The sequence below is a fragment of the Pararge aegeria genome, chromosome 22, assembly GCF_905163445.1.
Source record: "Pararge aegeria chromosome 22, ilParAegt1.1, whole genome shotgun sequence".
Classification (NCBI taxonomy): Eukaryota; Metazoa; Arthropoda; class Insecta; order Lepidoptera; family Nymphalidae; genus Pararge; species Pararge aegeria.
The window spans coordinates 7605597-7628111 of NC_053201.1; the positions used below are offsets into that span (position 1 = coordinate 7605597).

The window sequence follows — 22515 nt, forward strand, 5'->3', positions numbered from 1 at the left end:
TTTATTTTTTCAATAAACCGTCTGCTGTTCGTTTTTTAAAAAACTCGCGGCAGTATTTGTTTATTTGTACATAAAAAGAATGCTACGTCCGTCTCTAAGACCTAAGCGTAAGTACCAAAGATTACTTTATAAACTACACAAGAAACTTTACGGGGTGCTTTTTCGCTACAGATACAGAGTATTCTATATCCGTATCCAGAATACGCAATACTTTATGACAAAACCATAAATATCAAGCGCTTATTAAGCTGTATGTGCTCAGTGGCGTACACTCCATACATGCACAAAAGCACTGCATACCCTAACATTGATATATAACTCGAATAGGAGGAGAATTTGTGCCGTTTTATGCAATTTTCCTGGTGTATGCATACCCTGGTAACAAACTCAATGCACGCCACTGTATGTGCTGTACTTATAATAAAGTAAATATAAATAAATATACTACGACGATATACACATCGTCATCTAGGCCCAAAGTAAAAAGTGTAACTTGTGTTATGGTTTTAACTAATGATTTTTTTGTATGAATAATACACATAAATATTTATACAATACAGATAGCACCTAGACACTGAATAACATTCATGTTAATCAGGGAATCGAACCCACGGCCTTGGACTCAGAAAGCAGGGTCGCTGCCCACTGCGCCAATCGCCCGTTAAATAATACTTTTTACCTAAAATAAATGGGTCGTGGAATTTTTAAAAAACATCAATAAATGCGAATGAAATCTCCGGCAATTTAATTTTATTTTAGTGGTGTTTGCCAATTGGGTAAGGCTTCGGCTTGCATATTCAGAGGACCAAGTTCGCTGCCCGGCATGCGACTCCAACTTTTCGGAGTTATGTGCATTTTTGATTGAAAAAACAATTAAAATATCACTTGATTTAACTGTGAAAGAAAAATTGTGAAGAAATCTGCATCTGAAGAATCTGAAGAATTCTCAGGCATGCAGGTTTCTTTAGTCTAGTAGTTTCAGTAGTCTTCACAAAGGCTTGTTAAGCCTACCAATCAGAACTAGCCTACTAGTCAGCGTGATGGACTGTGTCCTAAACCCTTCTCACTCTGAGAAGCGACCTCACTCACTCTCACTGTTATAGTGATAATGATGAATATAAATTTGAAATTAATTTGTAGATGGATTTCGTACGTTACGTTGATCGAATACAAATAATGTAACCGATGTTTGTTATAATTACGTTATAATGTTGCTGTAATTTGCCCTCAGAATGCGTTATGCAATCGATGTAAACAATTATTGTCCTCTTCATAGATTTTTTATTAAAATAAACCATATAAAGGAATATCGGTTGTAATAAAATTTTATCGGACGGTTTTTTTTTTTTATAATATCGATGAAGCTACATATTTTATGTTTTTCTTCGATTCAACATCATCATATCAACCCATTACCGGCCCACTACAGGGCACATGTCTGGATTGGAGGACTCCACACACCTTTGAGAACATCATCGAGAACTTTCAGGCATACAGGTTTCCATACGATGTTTTCCTTAACCGTTGAAGCAAGTGATTTTAAATATTTATTTATTTAATAACTTAAAAAACGCACATAACATAGAAAAGTTAGAGGTGCGTGCTGGGATTCAAACTCGGTCTTACTCGAAAGTGAAGTCGAGCTCCCACTGGGTACTATCACCGCTTCAGAGTGGTCAGTTATAGGCTGTCAATGAATAGAGAAGTTGTACAGTTAGAACATAGTATTAAGAAGATACATTAGTTCGATGTCTATGATTTTATGGTAATTGCTGGCATCGTCTAGACAGCGTCGTGAGAGTAAAATATAGAGCTTATGTAAGCCCCTTATTGCTTAGGCCAGCCTCGCGCCTACCGCAAAATTGCTTAGTCTATGAGTTGGCTCTTGACTGCAATCAAACCTGGTGGTAATTTGTGATACACTCTGAGATGGTAACTGATGGAATACGGCAGTCATATTAAACCTTTACCGAGATTGTACCGGAACCCTAAGTTGGTTTGCAGCATGTCTTTGTCGGGAGGCTGGTAACCAGCCACGGCCGAAGCCTCCCACCGGACCAGACTAGAGAAAAAACAGAAATTATAAATCTTGTCGCTCTCTATTGAGAATAACTTGTATAGTTTTTTTTTCTTTTATTCGCATTTCAAAGTCTTCTCTTGAACAAATAAAATCGAGATTGGTTGAATTGACTGTAACCTTTTTGTTGGCAAACAACTTAGTTTTAGTATTCTAGTCTAGGTTAATAGGTTAACCGTATCAACTTGTATCTATTCTCGGTAAAGTGAACAATTGGATTGTTTTGATTGAGTTGATGTATAAGGTTGGATAGTTTTTGGAAGATCAAATCTAAATGTTTTATATTAGCACGAAAGCATGCTGATCTTGAGCAATTGCTAGTAAGTGGCACTACTTATTTATTTTTATTTATTTTTCTTACAATTCTAAGTAGATAGGTATACAAAGGTGACTTGATGTCCTGAAACTCCATTGAGTTTGTATGCACAATCCTCTAATGTTATACAAAATTTTAAAAATTAAGCGGGTAGGTGAACAAACACGCCGCCAGCAGGTCGAGATACCGCATCATATAATGCAATCCCACCGCCAGCTGACAAGCGGCACATAGGCATATACAGGTTGCTCCCAGAAAACAATTTCAATATTCTTTCAATTTCTGGAAATACTTTTTGACAACATTTTTTATATTTTTTTCGGTGATTGAATCCCTAAGTGGCAAAGGCAGGCAATTAATTAGTCTTGGTACGAGATAGTTAGTCGTTCGCTTTCCGTAGTAGTTATTTGCTCTTTTGACAATAACTTTTTAGACGTTACTCTTCTACTTATAGTAGTTAGTACAAAATTCTGGTATTTAGTGCTAGAATTTTGAATTTCGAATTTGCGCACTGTTCATGCTCGTTTCGAGTATTTCGTTTTTATTTTTTATCAGCCGTTGTCCGCCTTTTTCGTCCGCGTTTATTTCGTTCCGCGGTTTTCTACAAATCCCGTGAGAATTGTTTGGTTTTACCAGGGTAAAAAGTTACTCTGATACCAAAGCCTATGTAACTCTGCATCCTTTCAACTGATTCTGCCACTGATGCCATTCATCCTCATATCAACCCATTACCGGCTAACACCACTACAAGGCACGGGTCTGCCGGTGGTGGTATGCCATTAATAGGGTAGTCAGGAAAAACGAACAAACACACTTTCACATTTATGATATATGTACGAAGTATATGTTTTTTTTCTCTCTTATACTTGCTGTTATGTTGGAAGCGATTTGAAAAACATGCGGCCTAAAACACGTGCAAGACGTGCTCATAAAAATCATGTCTGTGATTATGATTGTGTTGTGTCTAGTTTTAGCTGAGCCTTTAGAAACCCATCTCTCTGAGTAGTTGTTGTTTGTTTTATTATGTACTTATTGTTATTTTTTTTATTTTCAGGTCAGAATGCGATTGTTACTATTCACGTTGGCCGTCCTGGCTGCATTGACTTATGTCGAATGTAAGTTTGCATCATATTAAACCATCTAGGTTTTCTTAACTAATTAATGATATAGTATATCTCTATCTCTATATGAATAAATTCTAGTAGTAGTAGTAGAGCTTTTTGTAGCAGAGCTCGTCCGGGCAAGTATTACGGTCATGCATCATAAATAGCGGATACTCTACTTCATATAACTATGCTAAAAATTTTCATGGGAATATTCGAAAATCGACTTCACGAACGGACAGATTTTCTTTTTACTACAAGTTAGCTCTTGACGGCAATCTCACCTGGTGGTAAGATATTGATGATGCAGTCTAGTATGGTAGCGGGCTACCCTGTTAGGGAGTATGGTAGTCATATCCCTAATCGGTTTTACAGTAGGCATTCATTATAAAGAAAAACGTTTAGTTTATAAATTTTCCTGGAACTAGGATACTCACGAGAAATAATTTCACATTCACATTAGCTGCAGCTGTGTTCATATTTCAGGGCAAATGTGGTCACAAATAACTAAGGTATCAGATGAAAGATTCAGATCATACGAACTTAGGTAATATTCAAAACAAAATTCGCACGCGTTCACACGCAAACACATTCACGAGTAGATGTGATGTCAAGTTATTACAATACGGTTACATTAGGGTTGGCAATTAAGTTATTCTTATATCCCTTCGGGTGATATCAAAGGTATTAAAACTGAAATACACCTATGTAACTTAAAGTTATAATAATTATTTCCTTAAATAGAGTTTCAGATTTCAATGTTAGTTTTATAATTAAGTAAGTATTTGATATGCTTGTAACCCATAGTACTTTGGTAATAAAAAAGGGTATGAAAAAAAACAATTATTTTTCACTTTTGTAGCAGCGGACAGCAAAGCGCGTATAGTATGCTACTTCAGCAATTGGGCGGTGTACCGGCCAGGAGTGGGGCGTTACGGCATCGAAGACATCCCTGTCGATATGTGCACTCACATCATATACTCATTCATCGGCGTCACGGAAAAGGACAGCAAAGTTTTAATCATTGATCCTGAGGTAAGAATCTTTACAATAACAGAATTTAAAAGTGGGAATTCTGCACTCATTTGTTTTTCAAATAGTATAAAGATCCTGGATTAACAGATGGGATGATTTTTCCCGTGAAAAATGGCGCAGGCGCAAAAATATATGATAAGATGGCGTAATGGTATACAAAACTATCTAATGTTGAAATAAGGCGGTTCACTAAATCAGAACCATTTTAGGGTTGCTTTCCCATAAGTTGACAACAGGATATTCCTCTGTCCGTCTGGCCATCTGTCTGTCAGTCCATGGATTAAAACCTTAGTAGGCATAGAGCTGTAATTTTCACAGAATGTTTATTTTTATTATAGCTACAAAAAAAATAATAGAAATGAAATAAGTTAAAAATAACAAGAAACGTGTTTTTTTATGTACATTATTATGTTGATGCTATGTAGTGTTTATATTGCCCCTTGGTACGGAACCCTTCGAGTGCAAGTCAAACTCGTAAACGGTTTACCGTTTATACAATATTTGTTCTATATTAAATGCCGATTATACTTTAAATTAAGATTATCATGATTTTAATCAACCTCGAATTTGTTGATTGTTTAACTGTGAATGAATGAATAAACTTTTATTGTACACCAAAGAAAAAAAGTAGTTACAGAGATATAAATACATATCAAGAGAGTACAATTTGGTGGCCTTATCGCTATATAGCGATTTCTTCCAGGCAACCAATGGCATAAAAGGAAAAAACATAGAAAATAGGTAGGTGGTGAAATAAATAATGTTTAAAATTATACAAAAATTATAACATTAGATTTACCATCTTATTAAAAATATCACAACCGTTCGACGTTGACTCTATATTTTCTTGTTTAGGTTGAGGAATTATTTGATTAAGAGCCTGTTTCATTATCTGCTTAAATGTGTGTGTAATTTTGTAAGTTGGATAAGTTTTGTAACTTATTCGTTTAATATAGCTAGGGGGAATATAAATTTATTTTCTGTATCATTACCGAACTGCCTGAACATAATTAAGTTCATAAAAATAGTATTAAGATCAATAGAAGAAAAAATTCAAAAATTCAAAATTTAAATTTTTTTTCAAGTATGCCTAATATCAGCACTTTTGAAACGTTAAGTCTGTCTGTTTGTAGTCTACTACCAGTTTGGAAGGCAGATTCTACCGAGAAGAAGCCGGCAAACGACCCGCACCTCAGCAGTTGCTCTTTTTCAACATCAACTTTACATTTTTTATATACATTTTTCTATATTGTGAGAGATGAAAGCGGAGCCGGAAGCTTCCAAGCAACCTTTTCATTAAAAAATTCATCAATTGTATAGTAACCTCGTAGTTTAATATATTCTTAACTTCGGTTTTAACATATTCTTATGAATTTGTAGGTCCAAAATTACTTTAGGAAATATATTATAAAATGTATACTCAATTCCATAAATGACTTCTGGACGTTAAGCAGACGATATGCAGTTGACACTAGTTTAATATAATAGTATTGTATAAATTAATGAAGGCTTCTAGTATCTTACATAACACATTATACAAGTTGTCTCGGTACGGTATAATTAAACGAAGTTATACATTTATAGAAGAACTTTATAAAAAATTATACAGACATTTAGCAGGTCGGGTGAGTTTGAATGAAAAGTTTGAAAAATTTCTACGAATTTCAACTTTCTGTTTTTAGTTGCTCAGAATATCTGTAGTTTGGCTCTGGCCACCATTGTTAGGTAGTGGGAAAATATGGGGCATTTACATTTTGAACTATTATTATGAGAAAAATTTATTGGGAAAATTTTAATGGTAAGTACAAATTAAATTTTAACATACCAGATGTGCCCTGCGGCTTCGCCCGCGTAAGTTAAGATAAGGTACGTTTGGGAGGCAGCATACATAATCTACATTTATAGAGATTTTGAGATTTTATCACAAACATTTTTTTATCTTACGTATTTTTTTTTTCAATAAAAAGTATACTATATTATTTCTAATATCTCCAAGAATATGTATAAAAAGTTTCATGAAGGTTTAGAAGTTTTTGCGTAAAATCGTAACAAACAAACTTACATTCACATTTATAATATTAGTAGGGATTTATTTCTTTGCAGCTAAATATTCTAAAGTAGCTTTTAGTGAATAAGAATACATAGTCAACATTTTAATATACGTAATTAAAGGTAGATACCTAATTACAGATTTATTTCACATTGTCACATGTGACGCCAATACTCAAAAACATATACTAGGTGCCTCTGATAGAAAATAAAGACATTATATTGTGAATTACACCTTTTCATCATATCGACCCATTACCGGCCCACTACAGGGCATGGGTCTCCTCACACAATAAGAAGGGGTTAAGAGAGTAGTCCACCACGCTGACCCAGTGCGGATTGGTGAACTCGCTTTTTAGAGTTATATATATTTATTAAGATGTAAAAATATTACTCGTTTATCGCTGAAGGAAATGGCCAGTACTCCTGCATGCCTGAGAGATCTCCATATATCCATAATGTTCTCAAAAGTAAATAAATAAATAAATATACTACGACAATACACACATCGCCACCTAGCCCCAAAGTAAGCGTAGCATGTGTTATGGGTACTAAGATCACTGATGAATATTTTTTTACGAATATAATACACATAAATACTTATAATATACAGATAAACACCCAGACACTGAAAAACATTCATGTTCATCACACAAACACTCTCCAGTTGTGGGAATCGACCCACGGCCTTGGACTCAGAAAGCAGAGTCGCTGCCCACTGCGCCACTCGGCCGTCGAAAGTGTGTTTAGTCTACCATATTGCACTTGGTAGTTTTCGGCTTAAACCTTATTTCTGAGATGAGAGCCTTGTAACGGGTCTCATATTGATAAAGATGATGATGAATCAATTTTTGGACCGAATTTAGAATCGAACCCTGAACTTCGCAATTTTAGTTGATCATGCTAATCATTATACCAACAAGGAAGTATCATTAAAAAAAAAAAAAATACTATGAAAATATACACATCGCCACCTAGCCCCAAAGTAAGCGTAGCTTGTGTTATGGGTACTAAGATGACAGATGAATATTTTTATGAATACTTTACATTAATACTTATAATATACGTGTAAACACCCAGACACTGAAAAACATTCATGCTCATCACACAAACATTTTCCAGTCGTGGGAATCGAACCCACGGCCTTGGGCTCAGAAAGCAGGGTCGCTGCAAACTGCGCCAATCGGCCGTCGCATAGTATATTTAATTGGTGCAGCCACATCTGTACAAATAAATCTATGTGCAAATTAGTAAAACTTAGGTAATACGATCCCACCTTTCATTGCCTTGTTCTATGGTTAGGTTTATGTGAGTTACTTTTACACGTTACCCGTACTCGTCGTAAAAGTAATAACCGTAATTAAGGCTTTTATGTACTTGGCTAGGTACCGTACAAAGTAAGTAAAATTCAGACGACTTTATCGCTCCAGTTACATACATATCAGTGTAATAATGTAATGCCTTTCTGTGAGATTTATGGACCTTTCCTTTGTGTAAAAGTTTTAAGATTAAAATGTGATAACTTTAGGTACGCAACTTTTCACCTGATGCTAAGTGTTCACAAACGCCAACGAACCTTAACAGTACCAGAGGAACCGCCTTTGGGTTGGGCTGGGTTCTGAAACATTTGCTTAACCGGCCCTTATTATAGTTTGATGGAAATATCGCCGATAGTCTTTGGTAGTCAGATAATTAAAAACAAATACCTAGTATTTAATGGACAGTCGTAGATACCAACCATCTAGGTAGAGAACAGAAATAAGTTAGGGTCGCATCCAGAGGCGTTTTTGACCAGGGTATGCATAAAGGAGGAAGACGGTATAAAATCATTCCCCTTGTAACTCATACATTAAAAATGTAGGGTAGCCAATGCTTTTGTGCATGTATGAAGGGCACGCCACTGGTGGTATCAGCTTAAACAGCTCATCAGAACACGTAGAACTGATCTCTTTACGGTGCGCTAAAGTTCCCAACTACTGGAATTTGCCTTTTTTGACAACTAAGACAATAATTATAAAACAACTACGATAGTTGTTTTATAATTATTTTAGTCACACCTTGTAGTTAAATAAATATAGGAGTTTAATCAAAAAAAGCGCTATATAAATAAAAAGTTGCTGCTACCCTTTATAAATTAAAAATAATTAATTAATAAATAATTAAACGTGTACAATTAGTTAACATCAAATTTAAATGTATATTTTTTCGCAGTTGGATGTCGAGAAGAATGGATTCCGTAACTTTACGTCTTTGAAGTCTACACATCCGAACGTCAAGTTCATGGTTGCCGTGGGCGGTTGGGCTGAAGGAGGGGCGAAATACTCCCACATGGTTGCGCAGAAAACATCAAGGACGTCCTTCGTGAATAGCGTAGTCGGTAAGTTTAGCCAATTTTAAACCCACCCACCCAAACACATTGAAATGTCATCAAAATCAATCAAGCGGTTTAAGAATTCAGTGACATACTGTACAATTTTAAATACCGTTAGATTATATCCCATCTCGCAAGATCGTGAATTTTGAAAGATTGTGTCCATCACTGTAGATAGAGGTATTGGTAGACTTCACGCGCCTTCACTTTTATACTAGTTTACTTAGTTATAATATTTTTAGTTACGATATTGCTAATATAGTGTTTTCTTATAAGAGGTCTATACATTTAGTAGGTAATTTAATATAATGTTTAGTTTAAGCATTCAATGTTTTAGGATAAGAAGAGAATAAATAAATAAACTCTCAGGCTCTCTCCTTCACGATGTTACAAGTTATATTTTGCAGTGTACAAAACGCACATAACTCCGAGAACTTAGAAAAGAGTTCAGCGAATCTAACTCCGCCGCCCCGAAACGCAGGCCGAAGTGCAGGAATAATAAATTTTGTGACCTCAGGGTTCAGACGTTATGTAAGAGGGTTTTTGATATGTATAGGAGAGATATGATCCCAAATCCATATAGGTATTCTTTTTCTTTTTCTGGCTCTTATCCACATAACTTGATGAGTTTGACACAACATATTGTCTTCTTCAAACTTCAAGACGGATTATTAATTGTTGTTTTGGTTTAAATTATAAAGTATATAATAAATAGATCTCATAGCCTTCTTGACATGAATCCTCCTTGGGAATACATTTGTTATAACGAACTCTTGTATTTAAGTAAAGGGAATTGCGACAGGAAAATGCATATAAACAATGAACAAGGCACCATTTACTTGGCACGTTGCGAATGGTACGCGGAACAACTTATTAAAGTCTCTTCACGTACTTATGGCACAGCTTCATACTTCCGATGCAGTTGCTTTGTTTAATTTTGTTTGTTTTTAACCGACTTAGTAAAAAGATGTAGTGATTACCTAATGACTGCCGTTCGTCTATATAGAAAACACGATACACGATTTCTGACAATACTAATGTAGCTCAGAACCGGGCATAATAACGTAGCTAATAAACGGGCTAATGTTTTATATTTTTAACAAATATTAATATTACATTCCTGAGGTTTGTTCGAATACATAACTTAATAATATTAGTATAGATAGTTTTGGGATATTATGTGGTATGTGACTTTATATAGATTAATTCGGGAATTTATTACTTAAAAATACTTCGCGTATAATAATTAATCTCTTACTCTTATTCTTTAATACACAGTTGTACAATATCTGGTTTTAATCTAACTATAAATAAGTCAACATCAGTACTTATATTCTGGGAATAACACAACGATAGCGCGATCCCAGAGGGTGATCACGCCATCTGTCGACAGAGAAGGTAAACTGCGCGGACAAGGAGGTTCTCAATTCGGTTGTATTGTTTTTAAGTTTATGAGCAGTTGACATTCGGCTATTATTGCAATCTTACTTTTTTATACAACTAAAAACGAAGAAATAAATATTTACTACAATTTTTTTTAAGTCGGTGTCAAGTAATATGTCTCTTGTCATGAAGAGTTTTTAAGTAGTCAGTAGAGGTTTTTGTGGCAGAGCTCGTCCGGGGAAGTACTATCGCCATGCTTATTTCTGCCGCAAAGCAGCGTTGCAACAGCAATGCTGTCTCCCGGTTGCCGGAGTAATAACAGACAGACACATGAGGCTTAACACGTAACCCTTCAGGTTGATGGACACAGACGAGTTCCTTTATGTCCTGCGAAGTTTTCCTTTGGTTACGGGCGATTGTTTTTCGATCAGTTTTTTATCAGGAGTACCGTGTAATTAATTATCTGAATAATTATAATAAAATAGCGATAAAAGCGAAGAATTCTATAACTTAGATTATGTTCGACGTATGACTTACTTACAGTCTTCTTCTCGGTAGAATCTGCCTTCTTAACTCGTGGTAGAGTCATTTCAAACTGTCAAACTTGACGTTTCAAAAGTGCTTATAATATAGGCCTACTAGAGATTTTATTTAAGGTGTGGGTAAAACCTTTGATAAGATACCTCCTTGCCATGTTTCGGAGCAATAGATTTTAAGTGTAATTTTTATGTTACTACGTAATTTATTTGGCCACCAAAACCGCGACAGATATGGATTTTTTAACAACTTTTGCAGGCTGCTCGCATGTATTTGGCCAGTACAGCCATTTCGATTATTCTCGAAGAAGGTCGTTAAAATAAAGATATTTTTCGTTTTCTATGGACCATAGCAATTTGCTATGCGTTTTTTAATTAGTCTTTTGCTCGAAAAGCAGTCCGGCATCCAATTAATCTCAATGTTCCTGCCAGAGCAAACTAGTTGCTCTGAGCTAAATATCTCTGTTTTCAATTAGTGATGAGGTATTTGCCTAGCTAGAGACTGTAGTACCGTTCAGTCATTATAAAATATCTTATTGCAATTTTAAACGAACGATTTGTGTCTTACTCCCTACGTTTTTTTTTAAATGCACAATAATGATGGCTCTACGGTATTGTTTTTAAATTTTGCGCGACATAAGTGTTGATTGTGTGGTGTAGCCATCATTTCTTGAAGTAAAATTCTTATTTAAAATAAAAACAAATCAATAAATTTACTACGACAATACACACGTTGCCATCTAGCCCCAAAGTAAGCGTACCTTGTGTTACGGGTACTAAGCTGACTGATGAATATTTATATGAATAATACAAATACTTATAATATACAGATAAATACCTAGGCACTGAATTATTTTCATTAGTTCATCGCACAAACATTTTCCAGTTGTGGAAATCGAACCAACGGCCTTGGACTCAGAAAGCAGGGTCGGTGCAAACTGCGCTTACCAGCCATCTGCATTAACGTTATTTTTTTTTTAAATGACGAGTTTATTTAAGCTAAGCTCTTAATTAGATTTAAAAAGTTTGAAGTACCTAAAGCACTTATGAGGTAAAATCAAGTATTAATGTTAGTAGCGATTCTACCACCTGATCCGGATAGGTCTATTGTACCGAAACATCATTTTACAATACTTTACAATCTTTGCTTTATCTTGTGTAGGACGAAAACGGTGCGATCTGCTTCAGTAACCTTTTATATATTTTATACTAGTGTACCCAGCCCGCTTCGCCGGGCTTATTTAAACAATAAACTTATATCATTAAATTTTTAATTTACGTCTCATAATATATTAAATCATTTATTTCTCTCCGTATTCATTCTCTTCTATTCTCTTCTCGAGCGGGTGAAGGTCATTATCTACAACCATGTACACCCAACAATAGTATATCATCATAGTAAATGAAAGCTGTATTTGACAGTTCAAAAATAGGAGTGCTCCGATCGTCACCAAACTTTACAGGATTACTCGCCAGGTCAATCCGGAGATTCCCTGAAAGTTTCATTGAAATCGGTCCAGCCGTTTCGGAGGAACGATTAATATTGGAATGATTAATATCAGAGATTAAAATAACTGTGAATCTCCTGTATTATAGCTAGTCTATTATTCTGCCCAGTATACTTAGGTATATGAAGATGTGTCAAAATTAACGTCTCGAATGCATTTTTGCGCAATTAGTATATATTATTGCTTAAAATGCTATTATCTAAACCAGAATAAACGGACTATGCAGTAGTCTCCCTGAAGGCAGCGAGGTATGTGATTAAAATAATACCTAGAATTTGCATTCGGACGTGACTGCTGGCGGGAGCAACGGGAATTTTTATATTCCGATCTTGGCATTCAAATGTCGTATTATCATATGCCATATACGGAATAGAATATATGAAGGGTAAATCGATATAACTTTTGAATGATTCTATAAATTGAGCTGTCAATGTCCGCTCCAACTTTACACTTACTCGTATAACATCCATACTATGTCATCCATGTTTTTTTTTCTGTGATGTACTCTTTTCAATAAGCCAGAGTATTGTAAGTAGTTTTAGAGTTACGTACTTTCTTTGTATATTATCTATTAAGCTATTTATGGGCTATTTATGAGCTAGGGGTATCGTTTGAATATAACTGCCATACTATATACCAGACTGCATAAAAACATAGCAAAAGGTGAAATTGCAATCAAGGAGTAATTTGTTGTAAAAAAAAAAGAAAGGTTTTTAGCGAGCGCAATTTAAGCATTTCTTTTTACGCACTAACCAAACTGTTCTGTTTGCGAACAAATGTACTTAAGTGATAAATGCTGACCGACGAAAGTATGTGAAGCGAATGCTCTCGGCCTGTATCGTGCCTTACTCATTTATTTTATTTTTATAGTACCAAAGATATAAATAAACATGAAAAAGGATAGAACGTGCGAAACTTGTCTCTAAAGAGATTTCCTCCGTCCTAGAATGTTAGAAAAATTAACGGGTAAAAGCTGAGTAGGTATTTATAGTTACGTAATCATAATACAAATTGAAAATTTCGTTCCAGATTTCTTGAACAAATACAACTTTGATGGCCTGGATTTGGACTGGGAGTATCCTGGTGCGACAGACCGTGGCGGATCTTTCTCTGACAAGGACCGATTCTATTACCTAGTTTCTGAGTTGGATAGAGCATTTAAGAAGCAGGTTAACAAAAATTGGGAGCTGACTGCAGCTGTTCCTATGGCTAACTTCAGGCTGATGGAGGGTTATCATGTTCCAGAACTTTGCAAGTAAGTTTTAGGTTTTAACCTCTATCTTACTATCAATATTTTCATTGCTTTGTAATGGAAAACATGTTATAAAAATAGGAGAAAAACAAATGTCATGAAACTAATAAAAGCAGACATTTTTTTTTTGACAAAATAATAAATATTTCTACATTAAAAAGTTATTTCATCCTGAAGTAGCATGGGTTTTTTTTTTAGTCGAAAAGAAGAAGTTAGAAGTCCGCGGTACCATGGAGCTCTTAGAAATAAGCAACAACAACGCATTTTATGGCGAAAATACAAAGTTGTTTCTAATCGTCATTATAAGGCATAAAATATTATTGTTATAATCTTACAGCGTGCTATATAATAATTTTCGTGAAAATTATAGTTGAATTTGTTAACACTAACCTTTGTTGCTCGAGCTGGACTGAAATTATGTGGTAAATGTAAAATTTATTACAGATAATAATAGCATTGTATTATATAATGAGTTTTCATTATACTTGATGTTCAGCATGGTTTTATCATTAAATAGGGAATTGTGAAATGAATTTTTAATTTAAATAATTGTAACTTAAACTAAAAATGCTCGTGTAAGCTCGAATGGTGATTAATCATGAATGGCTGACGATGTGGCCTTGCGTCCTGTCGCAAAACTTTAAAATCAGAGCTACTGAAATGCCACATGGCATCCGACAGATTCTTCAATCCAGCCTAATAGCAAAATATTGACAGTAAAAAAACCTAAACTCTGAAAACGCAATTTTTGACTCTTCTTTGGAGTTGAAACGCACGCAACTACTCAGGGTTGCTAAATTTTCGTAAAGTTAGAGTTAGATTTAAGGTAAAGTTTCTAAGTTATATATTTCCACCGACCTCCAACATTACGTTAATAGTTTAACGTAATGTTGCACGGCAGGTATAGAAATTGTTGTTTGATAATAAAAAAAACCCCAAGATTTGTGGTACTCAAAAAGCAACATAAAAGGGTAATTCGTTAAATATCCATAGCTACTTAAGCTTCATTTAAAGTAAAGCTTTTTCATTATATTATATTTATTGCCCTGTGACGTTATGTAAATAGCTTAGTGTCTGAAAGTAGGAAGTTTAGTAATAATAATTAAAACGCCTCCAAGATGTTTGGTATTCCTAAAGTGACATAAGTTAAAGGGTCATTAGTGCAGTTTAAGTGTAGTTTCTTGGCACAAGTTCAGGTTTTAAGCCAAGACACATAACAGTGGTGCAGTACTTTCTACTTTTAAAACTACAAGAATTATAAATATTAAAGGCATGACAAAGGAATGACAACTTACATATTCTAGAAATGAAGAAAATCTTATCTCCTTAGATAAACGAAACATTTTAAATCTACTTAGATTTCAAATGCTACAGCGAGGAAGTTACGCGTAAAAAGACTCAACGTTACAAAAAAAGCCAAGTTTTGTGATGGTAAAAGTACGCAAATATAGATAAATATCTGTGGTGGCGGAGAAAAATATATTCCATACTGTTTCAGACTACTTACCGCAGTCCATGTGATGTCATACGATCTTCGTGGAAATTGGGCTGGGTTTGCTGACGTCCACTCTCCTCTGTACAAACGTTCACATGACCAGTGGGCCTATGAAAAACTGAACGTGGTAAGTATTCTTAAAAAATCGGTCAGAAACGCAACGTACGTAGTTAAGTAAACAATATGTTGGTAAAGTATATGTACCTATACATTATAACAGTTAGTAAGACTGGCAGTAGGCGACCGCGTGGAAGATTGTGTGGTCTTAAAGGTGTTGGAGATGTGACCACTGATATACGTAGCGTAGCGATTCTAGGTGAATCCATATACGGCATGTTGTATTAATTCTAGTATATAATACCGATCTAATGACTGCCTGATTGGTCTACAGGTTAGTAGGTTAAACTGCGAATCACAAGGTCCTGGATTTGAATCTAGGGACGGGCCAAACAGTGTTGGGTATTTATCTGTTAAAATTCAGTACAGTTAGGGAATCGGCGGTGTTAGCCCCGGTGCCTCCGAGGTTAACCCGTCGTTCCCGGTTATTATCACAAAACATGGTCGATGCCTGTGTGTCTCTAAAGAAGACTTAAAAGACAAAGACAAAAGACCTATGTCCAGCCGTGGCCGTCCATAGTTGGCATGCTGATGTTGGTGACCCAAAGATTTAATACAAAGCAAGCGGATGAAATTGCTTAGAAGGTACATAGTAAGATATTATATTTCTGGCATAGACCAGTTTTGTTAAATGATTATTTCTAAGTCTTTTCTAGTGGGAGGCTTTATTCTTAACTTAGGATTCTGGCAAAAACTTAAACTTCAACTTATGACAAAAGTCGTTAAAGCCCACGAACCCGCATTGGAGCTGCATGATGGGTCTATGCTCTGAAACCGTCTCTGCTATGAAAGAGGAGACCTGTGCCCAGCAGTGCAACGTTAATAAGCCTGTTTAATTCCAGAACGATGGTCTTGCCCTATGGGAGGAAAAGGGCTGTCCCTCGAACAAACTGGTCGTCGGCATTCCCTTCTATGGCCGTTCCTTCACTCTCTCCGCTGGTAACAACAACTATGGACTTGGAACTTTCATCAACAAGGAGGCTGGGGGTGGTGATCCGGCACCATACACCAATGCTACGGGATTCTGGGCTTACTATGAGGTTTGTTTCCTACCTACTTCATTATAAAAGAGAATATAAATAAACGTTTGGAAGCTATATTAATAAGCACAACATGGTGTTGATTCTGAGTACACAAATTTTAAAACTATATTAACTGTTCTAAAGGTATTGCTGTCCTTTTCGACAAGGTATATTGTGTGCAAGATAGCATTGCTTTAGGCCAATTTAATTAAGTTTAGTAAGTGATTATGTACATCAGTATCAGCAACATTTTTAGGCAGTTTCCGTCTGTGATGCAGTATCAAGTATATTATTGAAATATACAGGATTATGAGTAAAGTAACCTATTCAGTCTGCTATTTTGCCATAAATAGTATGATAGCCCTCAGTTTCAATCACTAGGTCATCTAGTAATTCTTACCCTTACTACTTATATCACATAATTTTAACTACTAGCTAAGCAAATCAAGGAAATATCTAATCCAGAAAACTATTCACACACATAGAAAACATAATACCGCTAAGGTGTAATTTTTTTTTAATTTTTATATTTGTTATATTTTACTGTCATATGTTGTTACTACGTACTCCTTAGAGTTTAGGTCTAGTGTATTAAATGTCTCTCAATTAAATTTGTGATCCTTTAGTGTAGATATTCTGGAAGAGACCACTCCAAATGAAGGTGACCTACCTTGCTGGTATTATTTTTAATTCTTCTATTGTATCTTTTATTTATTACACGCAATAAAGTTGTTTGATAATAATAATAACATACCTCTGTATTTTTTTAAGTATAAGTACCATAACGGTATTATTGGTATTCGCTAAAATATGTAATCACAGAAAACAGGTTAGAGTAGCTTAAGATTTAAGATAAACATGATCGTCGGTAATATTTCATTGTAAAGCGGGCAGGTGCCGGCAAACTCCCTCGCGTTATGAAGAAAATGGTTCTGCACATTAAGATGAATATTTAATCTCATCGACCTACCATTTTCGAGTATTTTAGAGCCGCGAAAATTGTGTTTCTGTTGAAATTCAAATTATATAAAACACTGTAATAGTTACAAATAACCTCACCTAAAGCTTACTTAATCACAAATGCTGATTAATGGGGGAGCTAATGTGGTGACCAAAAAGCTTATTTAGCCCAAATAATTGCAATCCAAAGGGAAAATAATACCAGCGTCTTGGCCACCTTGCCCTTGGAGGACCATTTACATGGCGTAGGTGTATGGTTTGTTTATATTTTTGGAGTTATATTTAAAGCAGTCCAATGCTGGATTAAATGCCTCTCAACGACAGCGGGCGGGTTGGTGATACTACTAGATAGTAGGCCGTTTTCCCTTATTTTTCCTTAGCTAGTACATGATCGGTAACTTAATTGATTGGAAATTCTTTACAGATCTGTACGGAGGTAGATAAGCCAGAGTCGGGTTGGACTAAGAAGTGGGATGATCAAGGCATGTGCCCCTACGCTTACAAGGGTACCCAGTGGGTAGGCTACGAAGATGAGAAGAGTGTGGAGATCAAAATGAACTGGATTAAACAGAAGGGCTACCTTGGAGCCATGACTTGGGCTGTTGATATGGACGACTTTAGAGGACTATGTGGGAAAACGAATCCTTTGATGAAGCTGTTGCATAAGCACATGAGCTCTTATACTGTACCACCTGCCCGTACTGGCCACACTACACCTACTGTAAGTTTTTTTATAGTATAGTACTAATACATCAGCATTATTAAATCAACCTATTACCGGGAATGGGATCCTCCCACAGTGAGAAGAGTTCAGGCCGTGGTCCACCACCCTGACCCAGTACGGTGTAGAGTTTGTGAACTCCACACGCCTTTAAGAACATTATAGAGACCTTCCAGACATGCAGGTTTCCTCACGATGTTTTCCATCAGCGTTAGAGGATATGATATTTTAATTGCTTAAAACACATATAACTTAGAAAAGTTGGGGGCGCAGGCTGGGAATCGCACTCTGCCCCCTAAAATGACCCAAGCCCTAACCATTGGACTGCTTCATTATCTGAAACTTAATAAGCTAGATAGAGAACTTAAAAAAAATCGGAATTTTTGTGGGATTTGTCATATTTATTTAGGTTATTTTCGCGCTTAAGATTGCCTTATGTCATTCTCCAGGATTGATCTTTGTGCAAGATTTTCGTAGATCAGTTAAGCTTTTAAGTAGGCACGGAAAGCTAATGAAGCAAATGTTATTGAATTAAATCCAGCGAATTTTTAATCACAAAAAGAAGTCGAACTGGTAATAATTATTGTGAAATTAGACATTTCGGGCTTAATGACACTTTCTCATGGCATTGCAACAATTGTGGTTGGTTAGTTGGTTACTTTTTTGCAAACACAACACTATAAAACTAATTTTACACTACGTCAGTGGATATGTATAGTAATAATAATATAGAAGATAGACATAGAACCTTTGTTAATATATAAATAGTTAGGTCCAATAATTATCCATCTAGATTAATTAAGTAATTTGAAATAACTCATGGTTGAGTCCAAAAAACTCTTTGATGAAATATTTAATGACTTGTCGACTCGACGGGTTCTATTAAGCAACAGTTTTTATCATTTGTTTTTTTTGTATTTTTAAGTAAGACGAAATAGGAGAAGGTTCCCGGGACGGTCATTTGCGATTTATAATGCTATTAAAGTTCAAATTCCGAAAACTATGAAGGTAAATGACACGGATTTATTTTTACACAAAACTTCAGCCATTCACCTCTTATGAGAACTAAGGGTAGAGTTAAAGTTCATTTCGGGCTTTATAAGACTTTGTCATGCCAGACGGTATAAACATCATTAGAACAGTGAAAATTTTAATTAACTGAACGTAATTGACTCACGCCTTTAATTCGTATTTATATTCGTAGAAATAAAGATAGACCGAATTAATAAAGTAATTAGTAGTTTGCATGACTTCAAATCATTCAATTCTTGCAAATAAAAAGAAAAATAACAAAGCACTGAAGCGAAACTTCAGTCACCTTTAGTCAATTAATGTCTCACTCATCGGCACTCCGAGGCGCAACGGTTAATCGATAACTCCGGTATTTTAACAGAATTTTTAACAGAAAAACCCAACTAACACCTACAAAGTTTTGGCCTGACCTGAGATTAGAATCCAAAACCTCGTGATCAGTTGTTAAAAATGCTAACAACTAGAATAACGGCAGGAAAATTTATTAATAAACTGTAATAAAAATCATTGTCACATTGCTATTCATATTTTATCTATATCCACTATACACTAGCAAAAAAAAAGAATAAAGTTACCCTAAAATAAATAAATATATATAGATAAAAAGCCTTTATATACTCCAGCGGGCAAAGCGTACCGCTACTTTGCCTATCGGTAACAGCATTCTAACTGACGTCCGCGACTTAGTCTGAGATCCGTCAAAAATCCCAAGAATTTCGTTTGATTTTGTGACTTAAAAACGAATTCCGTCTTAAGGATGCAATCTGTCTATTTACCTTTCGTGAAGAAAAATTCAATTATTAACATTTCGTTAAAACTTAAATGTTACTTTAGGGAATAGAGAAAAATGCTTTTCAATCAAATCAATCTATTGGGATAGAAAGCGGTTAACAAGTATATTGAAAATATTTTATATTGGTTTGGTCTATCGGGATTTCTGTTAGCCCAAAACAATTATTTGTCTGTCCCTTTATTTGCAGAGCCAACAAAAATAATAGAGATTCCATTTCATTGGGACTACCACTATTTGGAGATACCAGATTGATACTTAAACACCTTACATATATATATATATATATATTTTTTACATTATTTTCATTACTGATTTATTATATATTATAATCTGAACATCGTATCGAAGGGATGTACTTAGAATAAACTTTTCGATAATAAGTTCCAAAAAGGATAAATTGGAGGAATAGAGCTTTTAGTCTTTCCAATCAAAATAGTAAAATGTTTGTTTCATTTAGTTTTTTGATAATCAATATAACGATAGAAGATAGAGTAGCGTACTGATGGATCATCACTATGGACTTTAGGTAGGCTGTTTTGAACACTTCAGAAGAAGGTTAAAACCAAACCGATTTCGTCTAAACTTTCTTAGTGATCCACCACGTTAGCCAAGTGCGGAATGGTAGACTTCACACGTCTTTGAGAACAGTTCGAAGAACGTTCAGGCTGGTTTTCGAACGATTCTTCCTGTGTCGTTAATTTAAGTTATATACCTAAAATCGCCTCAAATGCACGCAACGCAACTCCGAAAATTTACAAGTGCGTGCCGGGAATCAAACTCTGTCCTCCGCAAGACAGTCAAAGTCTTTACACCAAAACGAAATTGGTTATTCGGATACAACATCTAGTATTTAAAAAAATACGTTTTTAAAAGTAGCTTTACAGACACCTGCTAAGGTATACGGAGAAAATCGCATTTTTCGCATACAATATAATATGCGAAAATATGTGGCTATCGAATATTTATTTATGTGATATTATAGGTACGCTCGGATAAACTAGGATATTTCTTATGTTATTGGTAAAGTTAAGTTGTTATGTGATATTTTGATTTGCAAACTTTTGCCGGTGGCCATTTACGATAATCCGTTGAATGTATCAGAGAGTTAATTTCGAAAGTTTTGACGTCATAACGTCTATTATTACACGGCGACGGGCAACATTGATATTATTATGACTTTTCTATTTTGTATGTATTAGAGACCTGGGTGTGATATAAAGAGGTTTTTTAATTAAATTAAGGTATTTCTTACCTAGATTCATTTCTGATATGTTTATGAAAGTTGGCAAAGCATTCTTACATATTTTTACCGTCAAATTGATTCCAATTAATTTTAAAGAGGATTAGATCAAAGTCAAAGCCAAAAATATCTTTATACAAGTAGGCCCATAGATGGCATTAGATGGCTTCCCCCTTTTTTTCGTTTTACCGAGTCCGTTCCATAATGTTCTCAAAGGCGTGTGTAGTCTACAAATACACACTTGGACAGCCTAGTGGATTACGGCCTAATTACATTTTCACTTTGAGAGTAGTCCCGTGTCCTGTAGAGGGACGGTCGATTATAATGACATGATGTTTATTACAACCATCTGATGTACCTTGGATGAAAATTTCATATACCTACTACCTTATTTTGCAGCCGGAGTGGGCCAGACCCCCTTCAACGCCATCAGATCCATCTGAAGGCGCGCCGATCCCCACAACCAGTACACAGGCACCAGTACCACAGGCTACTACCACTAAAAAGCCTACCACGCAAAAACCTACCACTCAGGATCCCGCTCCAGCTGAGGTCCCTGATCCTATAGCAGATGTTGAACAACCACCAGCGGTAAATATTCTTTATTATTAAACTCGATTTATTTTAAGAGAATCGGGACATGAAAACCAATGGGTCTCTGGGAGGTCTCTAGGAGTATTTTTGCAGATAAAACTCTTTGGGCGCGTTGTGAAAATCGGAACAGCCCAGAAAAATATATCAAAATAAATATCTGAGATCGAACTGGTGATCTTCCACAGCGCTTACTGACAGGAGGTCGACAGATTGGATCGTCGCAAAATAAGCTTCATATCTATTGTATAGGGTAACAAATTGTAAGCAGGTATATATTGCACGCCTCATAAGCGAAGCGTTGAGGTTGTGCTCTACTCTCGACATTTCATAAAAAGCAGTTTTTTCGAAACTGAAATTGATTTTTTGTTATTTATATTGCACTTACAGGTTAATTTGAGTACACTAATATCAAGTCAAATAATTTGTCAGGCACATAAAATACATTTCAATAACAATTTTTTTGTTTAACATAGTAAATAATAACATTAAACATAATCTTTTCTGGACGTCCGTCGACGACGGGTGTATGTGGCATCAAAATTGGTCGAAAAAATGATCGTATCGGAATAATTTTTTTTTAATTATCTAAAGTAACACACGACATAATTTCTTAGTTAATATGAGCGTTCAATTCACTGTCGTTAAATTTCCATGTAATTATTCTAGCTAATATTAATTGTAACTTTCAATGTGCAATCATTATGACATTCCCGTGTCTTGTTTACAAAAAATGAATAATAAAAAATGTGAAAAAAAAAATTTGTAATGAGCATTGAAAGTTTCAGTTAAAATAATTTCAATTTTATTGTGAAAAAAATGAGATTATGAGGCGTGCACTTTTGGATTTTCCAAATTTTTTAGGACTTACATTTGACAAATAGTGTTTTATGTCCTGTTAGCGAATTAATACG

General features: G+C 35.2%; 1 protein-coding gene across 1 annotated transcript in view; it reads left to right on the plus strand.

The window, feature by feature from the left end:
- Positions 1-22515, plus strand: part of LOC120633850 (endochitinase) — a 38926-nt gene that overhangs the window by 14002 nt on the left and 2409 nt on the right. The window contains exons 2-9 of the mRNA XM_039904220.1: positions 3448-3508; positions 4359-4531; positions 8792-8957; positions 13408-13633; positions 15129-15252; positions 16085-16282; positions 17649-17945; positions 21410-21601. Coding sequence (XP_039760154.1) covers positions 3454-3508; positions 4359-4531; positions 8792-8957; positions 13408-13633; positions 15129-15252; positions 16085-16282; positions 17649-17945; positions 21410-21601 — 1431 coding nt within the window. The 5' untranslated portion in view covers positions 3448-3453. The remainder of the gene's footprint in view (positions 1-3447; positions 3509-4358; positions 4532-8791; positions 8958-13407; positions 13634-15128; positions 15253-16084; positions 16283-17648; positions 17946-21409; positions 21602-22515) is intronic.